The following is an 18907-nucleotide window of genomic DNA, read 5'->3' as shown; positions in this document are numbered from 1 at the left end:
CTCAATTCATCCGACAACTTTTCAAATTCTTCTGACAATACATGATATCTGTACCAAGATCAATTATCATCTTGTACAATAAATGGACCACAACAGAAGATCAAAATCAGAATTTCAACAAAAACTTGGAGTGTGGCTATAATCAACTACTCAAATGATTATAAAATGGATTAAGGTTAGAATACATAGTACCATTACCTAAAAAAAAGAACTTACATAGATAAACAATTGGCTATCTTGTTTCCCACTAAGTTAACAAGTGTTTCAAAACTTTGCAAATTTAGGCAAGCCAAATATAATGGGTAGTGTATGTAATGTAATGTAGGTCTCCTACTCCTTGGAATTTGGTGGTGTATTCAATATCTAATCCAACTACATTGATTATTGGGATTTATTTTTTAGTTTGGAGTTTTGTCACCATCTCTCTATTCTAATCAATCGGAACTTCCCCTATTAACTCTAATTCATAGGTAGAATTATGTTGTCACATAAATCGTAATTGCATTAAATGTATATGTTTCAGTGTTTCTTAAATTTTATTTAGGAATTTTTTTTATTTCCTAAATTATGGGGTTGGGAGGGCTCAAACCCGAGTCACTTACAGGGAGAAAAAGGGTGAGACCACTTGAGTCATACCCGATTTTAATTTTATTTTAGGAATATTACTTGAACATTTAGGTGAAGAATTTGATACGAGAAAGATAGGTGATGCCCCCAAGGGAACCCGGGCCCGGGTATAGACCCTGACCCGAGAGGTTCTAGAACTCGGGCAAGATCAGAGATATCAAAGTACACTTACCTTCAGTGAGCCGGTGTGAAAAAAAGATCCCGGATCTTCAGACTCCCGGCGAGTCCCACTGAACCACTTGGCGAGCCACCGCCCGGGGAGTAATTAGCCAATGCCCGGGGTAAAAACTTCCCGCTCCGAGAAGTACCTAAGTACCTCAGAGGCACCCGGGCGGGAAACACCCGGGAAAGAGACACATTCTCTCCCTGATCAACACGTCTTCCGGATATCGCGGAACCCATCTCCCCACGTCCCAGGGCCAGGTCAACTCTTAGCACGTGGCCCACTACTTTGCAACGTGGCTCATGACCCCGAATCATGGACCACCATCCGAACTTTGTGGGCAAGTTATCTACCAGCTGCATCTATAAATACCCTCCGTTGGTATTTCACAGGGGTATTCTCTCTTTTCCTACTCACAAGCACTCACTAATACTCTGATTATCTCTCCAAGTTTTCCTTTGCGTGCATTACTGACTTGAGCGTCGGAGTGGATACGCCGGAATAACTTCCGGCGCCCCCCCTAACGTTCCGTGATTTCAGGATTACTACGCGAGTAACTCGGTCGTTACCCTCTAGGTGACAGGGGACTCAGCTGGCCCGGATTACTAGCAACTTACACTGAAAAATATTCAATCGCAAGCACATCCACGCACCCGACTTGGCAAATTGCACACCCGGCTACTATCCGATTTGCCCGGTCGACATCAATGAGGATTAGGACAGGGATGAGTGATTACTGCTACATCAGAATTGTTTGAAATAATCGAGAGAGGAAATAAAGTTAGTTTAATTTTCACTATTTTGTGTAAGGGGAATGTTGTTTATTCTATATTTTTTTTATATGAATACATTATATTTTTATTTTGTGTTGTATAAGTTGACAATAATAATTTGTGATAAGGTGTTCCATTTTTTAAAATGTACGTTTGTTAACAGTTTTTTTTTATTCCTATATTAGATTACCAAAAAATTCAGTTATTCAAAATGTATAATTAAATTTGTCAATTTCCTTAAATATAAAATAACACAAAAGTATAAATTAAAACTATTCTAAATTAAACTACTCGCTAGTATTATTTCATTTAATATATATATATTTTTATAAAAGTTTCTTAAATTAGGAAATGCTTCATTCTTGTTTTTTATCATATAATAACACGTGTATTATATATAACTTAAAAAATAAATTTTTATCAAAATAAATATGAAAAAACAATCTGAAAATCTTAAATCAAAATGTTATTTATGAAATTTCATATTTAAAATTGTTTAGTGAAAAAATTATTAGAAATTAAAAAGTGCTAATTATATAACTAAATTTTAATACATAGTTTATGTTAGATTGGAATTCCTTAATTTTGTTAATATTATCGATATAACGACCATGATTCTACTGATCTTTCAGCTAGGTCTGCAATCACATCTCTCACATTATCACATATATCGTTACTCATGGTGTTATATCACTCTTGACAGCAGTTTCTCTCACCTATTCTAGTAGTCGAATCTAGTACCTCCACGTCAAATACATAAGTTCTTATAATATGAGTACCGATTGAGTTAGGTGCCTTTATTGTAAAGACCATTAGCCTAATGATTTTTTCGGGATTGGATCAATTGGTTCTCGCACTCAAAAACCTGTGTATTTGACACGAATGCGCTATGTTCGAGTGCTAAGAAAGGCGAGAGAAACCAATACCGGACGACATGAGATACTGTAAGGGATGTGATTGCAGACCCAAAAGATCAATAGGTCAATTGTCATTACAATCGAGCTGTGTCAAAATCCAACTACTATTCTTTCTATCATCAAGCTGCTCAACTTCAGTACACATATATTGAAATCTCTTATATCATATCATATTAACGTTCTATTCTAATTTTGTTGGATGAAATAATTGTTTTTGTCAAGTTGAACTATCCAAATATTGGTGACGTTCTCGAGGAGATGTTGAAAATTATCTGATTATAAGAACAATCAGGAGCATGACTGGCAGGCGAAGGGATGTTGAAAATTATCTGATTATAAGAACAAACGGGAGCCTCACTCGCAGGTGCATTAGTTTTAAACTGTGGGATAAGATGAAACAAGAGAGGGGGATGATGACGCTACCCAGTACATTGCCACCCACGCCCGCAGCATTGGGTGAAAAAATAATCGGGCACTTTATCCAGTTAAATGAAAGAAAAAGCCATCATCTTAATTCTTGGGCGTGGGAATTGTGGTACCACCAACCTTCAATAATGTGTGTGTGTGTGTCTATATATATATATATATATATATATATATTCATCGAGAGACTAGAACAAAGTCGATCGTTAATTGAAAATTTAAACCGATATGCTAATTCAACATAGAATTTGGTAATCATATCGGGTGAAAATTACTAATATATTTACACCAAAAGTTGCTGAAAATGGAGGTGAACTTGGTCAGAAGTGAATGATTGTCGGTCGGGGGGGTCTGGCATGTTTAGTTAGACTGCACAGCTGTAATAAAAACGAAGTTACTTCCCTATTGTCCAAATAATTGTTTTCTACGAAATTTTATTGAGCACACACATTTCATCATCATTAGGAATTTTCAAAGTACGAGGCAGCATGAATTATCTTCGCCAGCTACTTGTTGTATTTATATGTTTACTGTAAATTATAAAAACTACCCGTGAAAGAGTGGCATTTTATGTGATTTTAATTGTGCAAAGCATTGGCAAATAAATAATTCGATCAGATTTGGAAGAGAGACCCACAATGGCGACACAAACACGAGTACTCCCTCCTTAGCATTTGCATTACATGCGGAGGTTATAAATCCCAATCGTCCACCATCACCACTCATCTTCATAGATGGGCTCTTCTTAATTTGGAACCTCGGGAAAATCATATTCTGTTATGTTATCGGTTGTCAATTTATAATCTTAATCTACTCAATTATCGTTGTTTTTTTAATTTATCGAAGTGTTGACGTAACATTTGACACTTCAGTGATAGTCGTCACGTGCAGGTGAGTAAATCGAGCAGTGCATTGATGGTTAAGAGCTTAAATAGACAGCACATGGTCCCTAGAAATTAATAATCTCTAGACTAGATTTTGGGTAGTTCATTCACGGGTTAAGTATTTCCACACTCAATTCTCAATTATTTTCTCTTTAGATTAGACTAGATGAACAATCACGAGAAAAATAATGAATTGACCATAGTCCTATTACGATGCCGACTGGACAATTGAAGCAGCTAGTCTACTTAAGAAATTGTTTCGAGTCTTTATCTGTCTGTGAAGATAAAATTGTTTTTAGGATATTGTTTTGAAATCTACTATAAATTTGTGAAGATAAAATTAATCCATAATTACGTTTTTTTAGAGGTAAAAAATATCAAGTATTTCTCATGTTTAGTGTTGTGTCATGTAATATTTAAATACACTAAAATTCATTTTATTTAGGTCTTTAAGATATTACCTACGAATTGTTCGAATGAGGAAGCTAAAATGTTAAAACCGAATTTCTTTAATTTTGAAATCTTAACAGGCCGAAAAAGCGATAAAACCGAACCATTTAACCGAATTTTTCGGTTCGGTCGATTATTTCGATTTTAACCAAAGTATGCTCATCCCTACTAGCCGGTACTCCTGCAAAATAAACTTGTAAATGCACATTTGGATATTGATGATGTTATAGTTTGTGTTGATCCAACGGTCAGGAATTTTATGAATGATATGTTATGCGCACCTTTTTTAGTGGATGATATCCGTAAGACGGTGTTTGATATGCATTTACTAAGGTTCCGAGCCCCGATAGGTTTACAACTCTCGTTTTTAGTTTTTACCATAAATTTTGACTTATTTGCAATAACACTACTAAAACAGTACTTGCAATTCTTAATCAGCAGGGTGATCATAAAGGCACGAATAATACAATTATAAGTTTAATTCCTAAATTGGTGTTTTGATTAATATCAAAGATAAATTTGTGTAAGACTAAATACACATTAAATTAAGAGTGAGTCTCATGTGAGATCGTTTCACGGATCATAATTTGTGAGACGGGTCAACTCTACTCATATTCACTATAAAAAATAATACTTTTAGCATAAAAATTAATACTTTTTCATGGGTGACCCAAATAAGAGATCAGTCTCACAAATATGACCCGTGAGACCGTCTCACATAAGTTTTTGCCTTAAATAAAATATATATTTCACAAATAATAAATAAATTTTATGTAATTTGATTATTATATCTGAGTCTTTTTTTATTTAATTTTGAATTTTGTTTTATTTAATAAAGTAAAAAAAAAGTAGTATATAGTAATTTGATTCAGAAACCTTGTTATATTTTAAAATAAAATTAATTAAATATAAATATTAAATATAAATAAAATACTATACAATTTACATCTCTATATAAAAACACCACCACCCCCATTTACGTTTCCCATTAACCCACTTTTAACTTCTGCACTCTTTTTTGGTACCTCCACTGAATATTTCCCACCATTTCTTCTATGGAGAAGCTTCAACTTCAGTCAACTTTCAGGCCCACAGACACTCCAACTGAGCCGATGGAGTTTCTATCCCGTTGTTGGAGCGTTTCAGCTCTTGAAATCTCTGAAGTTTTAGCCCCACCACCGCCCAAGCTTCTACCAAAGAATAACTCACAAGACGGTGTCGTCAGAGGTGGCTGTGGAGCCATTCAAGAAGATGTCTCCGCCGAGCTGGAGGCTGCTTCAGCCACTGTTTATGGGAACCCTTTTTCCTTTGCTTCTTGCGAGACGTCTCAGCTTGTCATGGAGCGCATTATGTCTCATTCTGTAAGTAAAGATGGCAGTTTTGGCCTTTTTGTGTATGTGGGTGATTTCTAGAATATATCTTTATTTGCAGAAATTGTGGTTTCACATCAGTGGCTATATGATATATATGACAGTTTTTGTCTCTCTGTGCAAATGGAGTTGAAAAATATTTGAGTTTTTAACTTGTTCTAAAACTTTTGATCAATTTCTTTTGTCCATATACTACCTGGTGTTGTCCAGATGTTAAATATAGTTTTAACTAATCAACAGATTATTTTCTAGGTGTCTTTCATGACTTGGGATTGTTGGAAGTTTTGGGTCCTTTTTGTTGGTTCTTCTATGATTTTTCAGAATTTTAGTTACGATCAACTCTTTTGGATCATTGCTGCTCTTTTGTTTTTGTTCGTTCTGTTTGATTGTGTTCGAGTAGCCAAGTAGGGTTATTTTTCTTGAAGCCTGTTTTGTGTAAGATGACAAGTTTAATAATATAAAGAAATATTTACTTAAATGTGTTTTTATGGGAAACAGAGAGTTTTTATTACAAATTTTTATTTAGGCTGCCACATTATTTTTTGAGAGAGCTTGATCGACACAATACCCTTCATTTCTATGTTTTGGTTTGAATTTATATCTCAAGATTCATACTTTTTCGTTTTTCTGATTCTGATGAATTCCTTCCCAAGTATTCCGTTTCTTATACCATTTTGAGGCTGAGGTTTTTTTTTTCTTCCAATTTTAAGTGAGCCTGAAGTAATTTTGTTGAAATATGATGTGTGTGGGACATGTGCAGCAGGAGGTATCACCACGCACTTCAGGAAGGCTATCCCACAGCAGCGGCCCTCTCAATGGCTCTCTAACTGACAGTCCCCCTGTCTCCCCCTCTGAACTTGATGATTCCAAGGTCTTAAAAATCCTGACATATTTTTCATCTGTTTCTTCATTATAAAATCTTGATTGGCATTAATCTACTCATCCCATTGTAGTTTCTCACGATTTGCTGGCTGAGTTTGAGATTCTTTTCCTTAAAAAGATTAATTCTTTTTTGTTTATTATGTGGTATGGTCACAGAAGACAAGTTTCTGAAGCTTCTGAGACAAAGGGACAACATATTTCAGCTTTCTCTTAAATCTAAAAAAATACTCTGAATATGTGAAAGGAGTATCTTATTCAAATATTTCCTTATCATCTTCACCAAGAATGGGTCAGACTTGTTAGTGCAAAAAAAACAAAAAAACAAAAAATAATAATGGGTCGCTTATTTGGTAATTTATAATCATCTGAAATTTTTGTTTCATGTATTGTGAACATTTTATTAAATTAACTGCAGATTAAAGGGTATTTCGAGAAAAAAAAATATTTATCTGGAGATTGAATATTTATTGAATTAACTGCAGATTGAAGGTATTTTTATCTGGTAAATATTTTTAGGTATCATGTTATTTACGATAACTGCTCCAGCTTTTGGTGGGGGTTGCTCTAATGTTTTCATTTATTGAATGTTGAGCATTCTACCACCCTAAAATTGAATAACAAAAAATTGAATTTTTTGTTTCATCTATTGTGAAAATTTTATTGAATTAACTGCAGATTAAATGGTATTTTGGGGGAAAAAATTCTTTATCTGGTAAATACTTTAGGTACCATGTTATCTGATTTTTCATTTGAATGAATGAATTCGAAATCATAGATTTTTCGAAATCATATTTTTATTGTTAATAATGAAATAATTGATGAAATGTTAAATTTATGCCTTAATTATTTAAAAATTAGTTTTATTGGATCAACTTGGAATATATCTTAATTAACATGAAACAATATAAAACATGTAAGAGTTGGATTTGAAATTTGTGATATAGCTTCTCTAATAAACTATAAAAATATATTTGAAAATCAATGAATTTAGAACAACATAACTGTCTATTTGATGAGCATAGTAAGGAAAATAAAGCGTGTATGTCTTCTACACTGTTCTTCAAAATGATAATGTCGGAATCTTCCCACGGCAAACATTGGGTACAGAATAATTGAAGAATTATGGTACATTTATGCCCTTTTCTTTGTTTGTTAGGAGTTGGCATAAAATTTAGTAATTCTAACATATGATTTATCTAGCAATAAATGAAGTTTACTGTGGAATTTATGATGTGGAGGCAACAACTATTTCGGCTCGTGATTCAATTTAATTTCAGAGTATGCACCATTGTGTCAGGCAAGATAACTGATCCAGCTTTTGGTGGGGTTGCTCTAATGTTTTCATTTATTGAATGTATAGGTCATTCTACCACCCTGAAAACATTTTGCAATACAATCACGTACAATATTATTTAATATGACACGAAATGGAATACAAAAGTCAAGTTCGAATCAAGCTCTTGAAATTTTGCGTGCTCTAGTTTGTCTTAAAAGATTGAGTACAGAAGCTCAAGCTTGAGTGCGGAAAACCTTAAGGTCATTTGGGATCAGCTTGAAGTGGTTGGACAGGCTCGTGAGTCCTATGCCGGCCTTGTACACTAATTGAACCTTGAGTAGAAACCTTGGAAAGCTGAATCATGCATCAGTTCAGACCCCTTAGTTTGCCACAAGTCTAGGCGTTTCTAAAATTTGGTGTGAATTCCACATCATAGCACAGGATCACGTATTGCGTTAGATTTTTGCATACAAGGACAATTTCTTTGATGTTTTGTGGTGATACGATCAAATGGATATCTGCATGCAGTACTCTCAGTTGAACACTGTCACGAGCAACCTGTACAAGGCCAGTGCCGTCAATGGCGCTGGCCTTGGTGGTGGAGGAAAAACTGTGGGGAGGTGGCTGAAGGATCGAAGGGAGAAAAAGAAAGAGGAGGTGAGGGCACAAAACGCTCAGCTCCATGCCGCCATTTCAGTGGCAGGGGTAGCGGCTGCTATTGCTGCAATTGCAGCTGCCACTGCTGCATCATCTGCAGCAGGAAAAGATGAACAGATGGCGAAAACCGACATGGCTGTTGCATCGGCTGCCACATTGGTGGCTGCACAATGCGTCGAAGCGGCTGATGTTATGGGGGCTGAGCGAGAAAACTTGGCTTCAGTAGTGAGTTCAGCAGTCAATGTTAGTTCAGCCGGTGACATCATGACTTTGACAGCTGCTGCAGCTACGGGTATCCTTATATTCATCTTTTATGATCAAAATAATGCTGAATCTTGTAACTTGAGTTAAATTTAGAGATTATTGTTTATGTTGATCTGCGATTGTTTTTAGCTTTGCGTGGTGCTGCCACCTTGAAGGCAAGAGCATTGAAGGATGTGTGGAATATTGCAGCAGTGATCCCGGTGAACAAAGGCATGGGAGCTACAAATAATGGGAGTAATGGAAGTTCAAATGGTAGTTTTAGTGGTGAACTTGTTCCCGAAGAAAATTTCCTTGGCATTTGCAGTAGAGAATTGCTCGCCAGGGGCAGCGAACTTCTGAAGAGAACCCGAAAAGGTAAAATACAAAACACTAATCAAATCTATATATTACACGAAAGCTGCCCTCTTCCAGGTCTATGAAATTCCTATTGATTAAGGTAATGTCCATTCATGTTTCTTGACAGTTCATTTCCTATGATAATTGCAGGTGATCTTCATTGGAAAATTGTGTCTGTTTACATTAACAGAATGGGACAGGTAGGCTTTTTTCTCCATGATTGAACAATCAATCCTGCTTTCAATTTACTCGAGACTATACTGTAGAGTACACTTTACATCTCAAGGACAGAAGTTAAAGTTGTAAACATGAATCTGCTTTACACTTTATCTCGTGATCTGCAATCAGAATTTCATTCAAATTTTGCAGGTTATGCTAAAGATGAAGAGTAGACATGTTGCTGGGACCATAACCAAAAAGAAAAAGAGTGAGTTTTTATTTTATTTTATTATTTGTTAACTTTTGTCTTTTCCCTTATGATGAGAGCAGAATTGGAGGTGGTGGGCTTCCTTCTATTTGGGGATTTGAGAAAGTAGTATGCGATTTAGTGGAAAAAACACAAAAAAATAAAAATTGACATCTTTATCTTTATTTTGTTGTTTCTCTTTTTAAATATCAGATGTGGTGTTGGAGGTGTTGAAGGATATTCCGGCTTGGGCTGGCCGCCACTTGCTGGAAGGCGGTGAGCATCGCAGATATTTTGCGTTGAAGACCATTGCACGAGGGGTCGTTGAATTCGAGTGTAGGAATCAAAGGGAGTATGATATTTGGACTCAAGGTGTTTCAAGATTACTCACAATCGCCGCAGAGAAGAACAGTAGACACAAGATTTGATGTCCCTCTCCTAAGAAGTTGACGAATGGTTTAGTAAATAGCAGAATATGGTTCTTTCTTTAGGGCATGGACTGATCAAATTTTCTGAAATTTGGGTGGTTTTGGTTTTGTTTTTGTCCCTTGTGTTTCTCATGTAAAAATGGTAATTGTTTATCTAAATGGGTTTTTTTACTTTATATATATATTTGTCATGTACTATGTTATTTTTCGTATCATGAGGGTTGCATTTTGATGAATGATTATATTAATATTGATTTAATGACAAACTATTTACTTAAGTGTAATAACTAGACATGAAAATCATCCAAGATTCCAATGTAGAAGATATAAACTATTTTAAGGAATTGTGTTTTAATTTGAAATGTTGGGAAATTAAAGTGGCGTGTAAGAAAAAGCAAGAAAACCATGTGATAAAAGTCTAATTTTCTCTATGTTGTGGGGGGCACAGAAGGGAAATCTTGAACTGTGGTCTATTTGGTCAAAAAGGAAGAAAGAATCCTTCTTTTTAAAAATAAATAAAGAATCGTACTAGGGAAAGATCAAAGAAGTAATCATTTGATTCCAGTGGGCCCTTTAATTTTCTTATTCATTCAAATGTTTTTGGGAGCATAGATTTTGGATTTAGCGGACTTAAACTTTGTCTCGATATGTGATTAGTTGTTTATTTAGATTGCGCTAAATAGTTTATTCCATCGTGTAATATTTATTACAATATTACTAAATTAAAACACATCGTACTCATTAATTTTAATATATCAATGTGACATCAAAGTTTCTTATAGTTTTAATCTTCATGATATTTGTTAGCTAATTTTCTGATGTAACTTTATTAGTAATTTTTGTACATCTCTCTATTTTTTTTCGATTTTTTCTTTAAATTATCTCTAATTTATCTAAAAGTTTAAAGTATCTCAGTAAATCTTATCTGATTATTAATATTTAAGCAATATCTTAATAATAATAAAATAATATTTTTTTACAAAAAAAAAAACAGATTTCTATAATAAGACATCCACGATAGTTTGGTAAAAAATTGAGATAATGTGATATATTCATTTAAAAAAAAAGAGTAGGTCTATTGTGAGATGGGTCAACCCTACCGATATTTACAATAAAAAGTAACACTCTTAGCATAAAAATTAATATTTTTTCATGGATGACCCAAATAAGAGATCTGTATCACAAAATATGTCGTCTCACACAATTTTTTGCCTACAAAAAAAAGAATATAAATAAAAAAAGCATAAAGAATTCAGTGTTCATATTGGTTGGCAGTTTTTCTTGTTGAATTTTTTTCTCACGCGTTACATCTACTGTTCAAACCAAATTTTCTTTTTCATTTCGTATGATAAATATAAACCTGAGTGATCATAAATAATACATTAATTTACGTTTGCTTGATCTTAATCGTGTATTCTATTGGCACTCTTGGAAAAGAAGCTAAGGCCCTGATTTGACAACAATATTGTGTCAATTTTAAATGTAGTTCAATCGTGCATAATACTTCTCAGAAACGGGTGCATAAAATATACACAAAAATTCTTATTAGATAGTCTCACATATCAATTTTGAGATACAATTCTCCAATTCGACTCGATTTATAAAAAAAATATTATTTTTTATTATAATTATGAACTTAATTGACTCGTCTGGCATATTGCGAATTGGAATTTTGTTTAGTTACAGGTATGAGGACATTGTAAACGATCATCTAAATAAATAAAGCCCAAAAATGTAGAAGATAAAAAAATTGTAGGGTAATATGGGCTAACAAGAGAGAAAGCCCAAAGATATATTGCATATGGAATAACATAATGTTTGAAACAACAAGAAAAAGAGTAAGAGTAGAAGGAAAAAGGCCCAAATTAGAGTAATGAAGCAAGAAAGAGGGCAGTTGGGAAAAAAAACTAAAAATGCATTGAGGAACTGTTCTCCGGTTTAGTTGAAAATCCTATGCTATACCTAAAATATTCCTATTCCTATGATAATTTTTAACATTTGGATTCACAATGCAGTGTGTGACTATGTATTTTGTGATACCGTCTCACAGAGCTATTTCTGTGTGACAAGTCAATACGATTCATGCTTAAAGTAAAAAGTTACACTTTTAACGTAAAAAAGTTATGTTTTTATGAATCTGGTCGAATTAAATATTTATCTATTTAATAAAATTAACTTGGAGACTGTTTCACAAAAAAATAATCTTAATCAGTTTGACTTTTTTTGTGTCATATGAATTAACATAAAAACTGGTACTTTAAATATGAGTTTCCGAGATGGGACAATATCCTAAAAATATTAGCTACTTTATAATTTTAAGTTGGTTTGATAATATATTATAAGTAGCGATCATGCACAAAAAAGTTGTATACTTGTAAAAGAATTAATTCTTTTAAAAATAAGTACTTTATGTAATTATCATATCGTGAATTATAATATACAGTAAAAGTAGAAAAAAAACACAGTGAGAAACAGCATTTGTACTTGTAATCCAAACAGTGACACACTTTGACCCAAGCAAAAGAGGGTCAATATATATTTTACTAGGTGCATCACTAACTATGTATAAATAAATAAATAAAAATTAAACAAAAAGTAAATTGAGTGACAACCACAATGTCAAATCAAATATCACGTCTGTTTTTTCACTTTATTGCTCACAATTTAATTTACTAATTTTTAAAGCTTTCCACTATATTAAAAACAATTATTTTTTAAAAAATTAGAATAACAACTATTCTTTCTTTTTTAAAAAAATAAAAATATATGAACACTTGGTAAAGTTTTCTTTGGCTTAAATATGATCAAAGCTTCGAATTGTAGTGAATATAGAGCGATCGATTATCGGAGTCTTGACGAGTTAATTCCTTTTACCCTGAAAATGTTTTTTGAAAAATTGTTTAAGACGTGGATTCGAATGTCCACAAATATTCATATTTATTACTTAAGATCTGTAATTTCTTTTCTTTCCAAAAATTGGGTTGTCAATTTATAATAAATATATTGTATGAGTGAATATAAATAAGATTGATTTGTCTCATGGATAAATATCCGTGAAACCATCTTAAATATATAATCATAGGCAAAAACTTGTGTGAGACGGTATCATGGGTCGAATTTGTGACACGAATCTCTTATTTGAGTCATCCATAAAAAAGTATAATTTTTTATGCTAAGAGTATTACTTTTTATTATTAATATGGATAGAGTTGACTCGTCTCACAGATTAGTATCCGTAAGACGGTCTCACACGAGACCCACTCATAATCATAATATCCGAGTTCAGCAACATATCAATTACATGTTAAAACCATCCTTCTTCATATTTGAGAATGCAATAATTATGATCCAATCATTTTTTTTTTTTGGGTTCAATTATCGTGATACGATTATTAGTTAATTGATCATATTAATTATTTGAATTTTTTTAGGAACAATTTGTGGCATGATATTATATATCATCGCTATCTGGGCTATGTTAAAATACTATATTTCTTTTTTTTATATATATATAAAAAGTTGATCAATGAATTATATTTATCGAGAGCAATAATTGGCATATCTACATAACGATCGAACCATAATAGAAAATTATTGTATTTGTACGACTTTAAAAATCTAAGTTACATAATTTCAAGTATATATTTTTTGTCAAACGACAGACATTCAGTACGATATTCTCATGTTGAATAATTTACTGCTGAAACCATCTGATCTACGTACAGTATTTTGACATAAATAGAGACCTCCTATACTGTTTTGCCTGATTCGACTGCTCATACATAAAACGTTATCACGTTTTTTTTTAAATAAACGTTATCGTGTTACTTTATAATTATCGGTGGAAACTAATAAATTTTAGGGGGGAAATTGTAACGATATTCAGTATTAATTATTAAGTACAAAATAACTAGATAAACAAATGAGATATTATGTCAAAGCAAGCGCGCCTTTGGGCTTAGAGTAGGTCTCATGTGAGACCGTCTCACGGATATTAATCCGTGAGACGGGTCAACACTACCCATATTCACAATAAAAAGTAATATTCTTAGCATAAAAAGTAATACTTTTTCATGGATGACCCAAATAAGAGATCCGTCTCACAAATATGACCCGTGAGACCGTCTCACACAAGTTTTTGCCTTGGGCTTAACCTTGCGGACATGTAAGGGCCACCGAGTTTGGGGACTGATTGGCAATATTAAGATCTTGTATATTTTTTTAAAAAATATAAAAAAATACAGCAAACATAACAAAAAAGGTATTTGTAATATATATATAAATGAGTAAATATATTGAAACAGCTTACTTCATGCACATCCACATATCACATCATAATTAAAGTATTAGCCCACCATCGGAAGTACGTAGAATTGATTATTGATTAGTTGATATAATGTGGTTGTAGGACGTGATAATAATGATTGAGATAAAGGTGGTTATATTGTACTCCATGCAATCCAATACATGTTTGGTATATCATGTAATTTTGATTTTTGATGAGATCAATTGCCTTCCGGAACAGCACGGATCTTAAAACCCGTCGCTATAGCGACGGATCTTAAAGTCGCTAATAGCGACGGTTTCTGAGAAACCGTCGCCGATCTTGTGAAACCGTTGACTATAGCGACGGTTTATTAGTCATGAAACCGTCGCCGATGTTGAGAAACCGTCGCCGATTAGAATCCGTCGTCGATTTTTTTCAGAAACCGTCGCCGATCTATTTTCAAAACCGTCGCTAATTTCAGTCCACTCGGATAAAAATAATCACGCCTGAAAGCAAGGACACAGAATCCCAAATTTAATCCCAAATTGTCCCACAAATAATCAATCTCAATTAATAATTGAACCAAACAACTGACTATCTATCAATCCATCCACTATCCCACCTACCAAACTGGGCCTCAAAGACAGAAATATAGGAGTCACCCTTGATACGTCCAATAATTGTATTCCCAAAGTTCTTTTCTGTCTCCAAGATCAATTAATTAATAGATAATCACAAGAAACAAAAAAGCAGGAACAAAGTTTATGCAAACTTGATATTATATGTATATCAAACGAAACCAAACTAATAATTTTTTATAAAGTCTTCTGAAATTTTTAACAGTTTCTGCTCGAACTCTACTATACAACGGAGTGTTGGTGCATTGATTATGGAACAAAACTAAGTGAATGAAACTTGAGTAATTCTGAAGATAGAACAGGCTCGAAACATTTTGATTCACCGAAATTACATTTACTTTTTTTTTCTACGGCATGGAGATTTTGTTTCTACACTTGCATCTCCAAGCCTCTGGATAGTACTCCAATGGCATACTCAAACCAGGCTGAATCGAAATGTGGACTGGTGTACATGGAGCACATCTTCCACACTTGGATCTGCAACTCGGCGGCGATGATCGAGGGCCGCCGAGTCGCCGCCTAGAGTACACAACTTGCTCCACCATCTCGTCACTTAATTTCCTTCCCCCAACACCTGTACGTATTGTATGCCCGCACATTTGGACGTTACGTTAAACACTCAAGAAACGACATTAATATTGTACAGTGACAGTCCATTCATGGTGATTTTGAGTGCACTTACTGAATTTGAATGATGGGTTGGAGCCCAGAACTGAGCCGGAGGCAAGAAGAAGAAACGTAATGGCGGCCAGAGACAGAGATGATTGGCCGGGGCGGTTGTGCAATATGGCCATTGCTCCTTAAGTGGTGGCTCGCGACCGTGAAGGTACAGTGGTGCAGAGGGCTGTAAAATATTTGTGTATAATATAAATATATGTGAACTTGGAAATGTGGATGTGTACTTTTGTAGGAAGTTTGATTGCAAATTCTCGAGAAAAGAGGAAAGTTGGAGAAAAGAGAAATTGATTGCGAGTTGTGGCTGTTAATGTTATTGCTGTTATTGTCGCGTGCAAGCGTGTGGATGAGTCCGAGTCAAACATTATTCAACTATTCTCTTCATATATAATGGTATTACTTCTGGTATTTTTTTATATAACTTTATGAATTTTATGATATTATTTCTACAAAATTTTGTTTTTTGAAGTAGATGTTTCCTTTCTAGATATATATAATATCAGATTATGATGTATGTAGTACATATTTATTGCTTAATAATTTATTTAAATATAACATATTCATTTAAAACAAGACATAATTGTAACTGAGTAGGTCTCTTGTGAGACGGTCTCACGAATCTTTATTTATGTTACAGGTCAATCCTACCGATATTCGCCAATAAAAAATAATATTCTTAGCATAAAGTAATATTTTTTTATGGATGACCCAAACAAAGTAACTAAGACAGGCTTGTGTCAATTAACATGTGATTTTACAGTCATATATATATATATATATATATATATATATATATATATATATATATATATATATATATATATATATATAATCCAATTATATATAATCCAATTATTTTGACATATATCAAATCTGAGTCATTCCAGATTTGAATGGATATATTGAGCACCGAATTGAAAATTCAAATTTAACATTGGAACATGATGATGTTCGTAAATAAATTTGGGTGGTCGATTTACGATTTCCACTAATATACACTTTTTCAATATTGTTACATATCTCAACACTGTTGACTTGATATCGAACATGTCAATATTTTGATGTTATATTAACATTATGTTGAAAAAAATACATGTTATATAAGTAAAAATTAAAAAAAATACTCAAATTACATATATATCCGGACACTGATTAGGTTTAAACAGCCCTATTGGTTTTGAAGTACTGGAATTAAACTAAACTTGTATAGAGATACAATTTTATACATTCGAAAGGAATCATGAATATGACATAATATTCTTTAGATCCATTTTTCATTTGTAGGAAAAGAGGAGAATGGGGCCATGTATAAATTTATTGATAGATGTAAGTTGGTCATGTCATATTTCATGTGAAAACGCATTTCTCATTACCTCGATAAATTTAATTAGTTAAAAATCGTATCCAGACGTTAATTTGGAATGAAACTACAATTTTCCTTCCAAAAAAAAAAAAACCAGAAATTTTTTAAAATAATTTTTTGGTATTTTATATAGATATATTTTTTACGATTTTGATCATCTAGATTTTTTAAATTCATTCTTGGTTCATTTTTTTTCATTTTTTGTTTTTTTTTTTTCGAGCATATTTAATGTTGTGTAAGTACTCTCGTAGAAAAAAATAAATAATTGTAAAGTAAATGACTGTATACATATGAATGTTTACAAAAATTCTTATGAGACGATATCATGAATTAATTTTGTTAGACGAAACTTCTATTTAAGTCATTCATAAAAATTTATTATTTTTTATGTTAAAATATTAATTTTCGTTGTAAATATAAATAAAATTTAATCGTGTCACAACATATATATTCATAGAAAAAAAAACATATATATTCATAGAAATTACATATTAAATTTAAAGAATTGCGGTCCTAGTAGAATCAAATTATTATACGGGCCGGGTAGGACTAGGTAGATTCCTAACGTAGGGCTGACGGTCTTGTACTGGGTCGGAAGAACACGTGACGAGTGTCAATGTCTTCAAAGCGCAGTGAATAACTATATAATTGCTGTATAATAATTTAAGAGAAACACACTAGAGTGTTGCATGCATCGCAATTTACGGGTTTTTTACAAAAATAATTTAATTTTTAAAACTTTTTTAAAAAATAATGTAAAAAAAAAAAAATCTTTTCAAAACTACCTTAATCCGCTCTCACGGAACGCGGACGCTGCACACGTGGAGCAGCGTCTGCGCTCCGTAAGAACGGACGTTGTGTCACGTAGGCATCAGAAAATATTAGCGACGGATAATATAACCACACCGTCGCTACTTTGCGACGGTTTATACAACCGTCGCAACACCGTCGCTATTTGTAGCGACGATTTATAAACCGTCGCTGAAATATACTCAGCGACGGTTATAAAACCGTCGCACATGAGCGACGGTTTTAAACCGTCGCTAAAGGCGCCCTTAACCGTCGCTAAATGCGCATTTGAAACTTTAATAAATTTGCATGATGGGCTTATACTCTTGCAAGCCCACGATCAATGCCCCCATTATATTAATATCATCATAATCTCGATCGACGATCCAATATCATTGATTGACAATTTCAACTTGTTTGTTTATATGACGCACACTTTAATTTCGAGATACCTACCTCTACGCGTAATTGTATCAACATCGTGCACATATACGCCGCGGATAATTTTGAACTTTCAACGGCTTGCAAGTTTGCAGTCTTCAATATACGCTGCGGTAAGAGAATTTGCGCGCTGCGAAAATCCATTTTTGTTGTAGTGAATATTGTGGGTGTTCAAACTTCGGATAAAAATCCATTTCAGTTGAACACCCACAATATTAACTACAACAAAAATGGATTTTGGCAGCGCGCAAATTCTCTTACCGCAGCGTATATTGAAGGCTGCAAACTTGCAAGCCGTTGAAAGTTCAAAATTATCCGCGGCGCATATGTGCACGCTGTTGATACAATTACGCGTAGCGTGCGTAGAGGTAAGTATCTAGAAATTAAAGTGTGCGTCATATAAACAAACAAGTTGAAATTGTCAATTAATGATATGGGATCATCGATCGAGATTATGATGATATTAATATAATGGGGGCATGGATTGTGGGCTTGCAAGAGTATAAGCCCATCATGCAAATTTATTAAAGTTTCAAATGCGCATTTGGCGACGGTTAAGGGCGCCTTTAGCGACGGTTTAAAACCGTCGCTCATGTGCGACGGTTTTATAACCCGTCGCTTTGTACATTTTAGCGACGGTTTAGAAAGTGTCGCTGATATTAGCGACGGTTTAGCGACGGTTTATATAACCGTCGCAAAATAGCGACGGTTAATTATATTATCCGTCGCTAATATTTTCTGATGCCTACATGGCACAGCGTCCGTTGTTACGGAGCGCGGACGCTGCTCCACGTGTACAGCGTCCGCGCTCCGTGAGAGCGGATTAGGGTAGTTTTGAAAAGGTTTTTTTTTTTACATTATTTTTGAAAAAAGTTTTA

General features: G+C 33.6%; 1 protein-coding gene and 1 long non-coding RNA gene across 3 annotated transcripts; one reads left to right on the top strand and one right to left on the bottom strand.

Moving 5' to 3' along the window:
* The first annotated feature begins 5218 nt into the window (after positions 1–5218).
* Positions 5219–10027, top strand: LOC140812173 (VAN3-binding protein-like). Of its 2 annotated transcripts, none has more exons than XM_073170387.1 (7): positions 5219–5598; positions 6371–6478; positions 8294–8714; positions 8816–9040; positions 9173–9222; positions 9392–9449; positions 9642–10027. In XM_073170387.1, the coding sequence occupies exons 1-7, from the start codon at positions 5293–5295 to the stop codon at positions 9854–9856; spliced, it is 1383 nt and encodes a 460-aa protein (XP_073026488.1). In that variant the 5' UTR covers positions 5219–5292; the 3' UTR covers positions 9857–10027. The 2 variants fall into 2 exon arrangements, with proteins under 2 accessions (XP_073026488.1, XP_073026487.1); XM_073170386.1 differs by having other exon boundaries at positions 5220–5598; positions 6368–6478.
* Positions 10028–15032: 5005 nt separating this feature from the next.
* LOC140813038 (uncharacterized) lies at positions 15033–15694 on the bottom strand. The gene is made up of 2 exons (XR_012113817.1): positions 15444–15694; positions 15033–15335 (listed from the first exon to the last, which is right to left on the bottom strand). It is a non-coding gene; the product is annotated as an uncharacterized lncRNA (long non-coding RNA).
* Positions 15695–18907: the final 3213 nt, after the last annotated feature.

Source organism: Primulina eburnea, chromosome 14 (genome assembly GCF_022965805.1).
Source record: "Primulina eburnea isolate SZY01 chromosome 14, ASM2296580v1, whole genome shotgun sequence".
Lineage (NCBI taxonomy): Eukaryota > Viridiplantae > Streptophyta > Magnoliopsida > Lamiales > Gesneriaceae > Primulina > Primulina eburnea.
The sequence above is the reverse complement of the archived record's forward strand: the minus strand, read 5'-3'. Positions and strand labels throughout refer to the sequence as shown.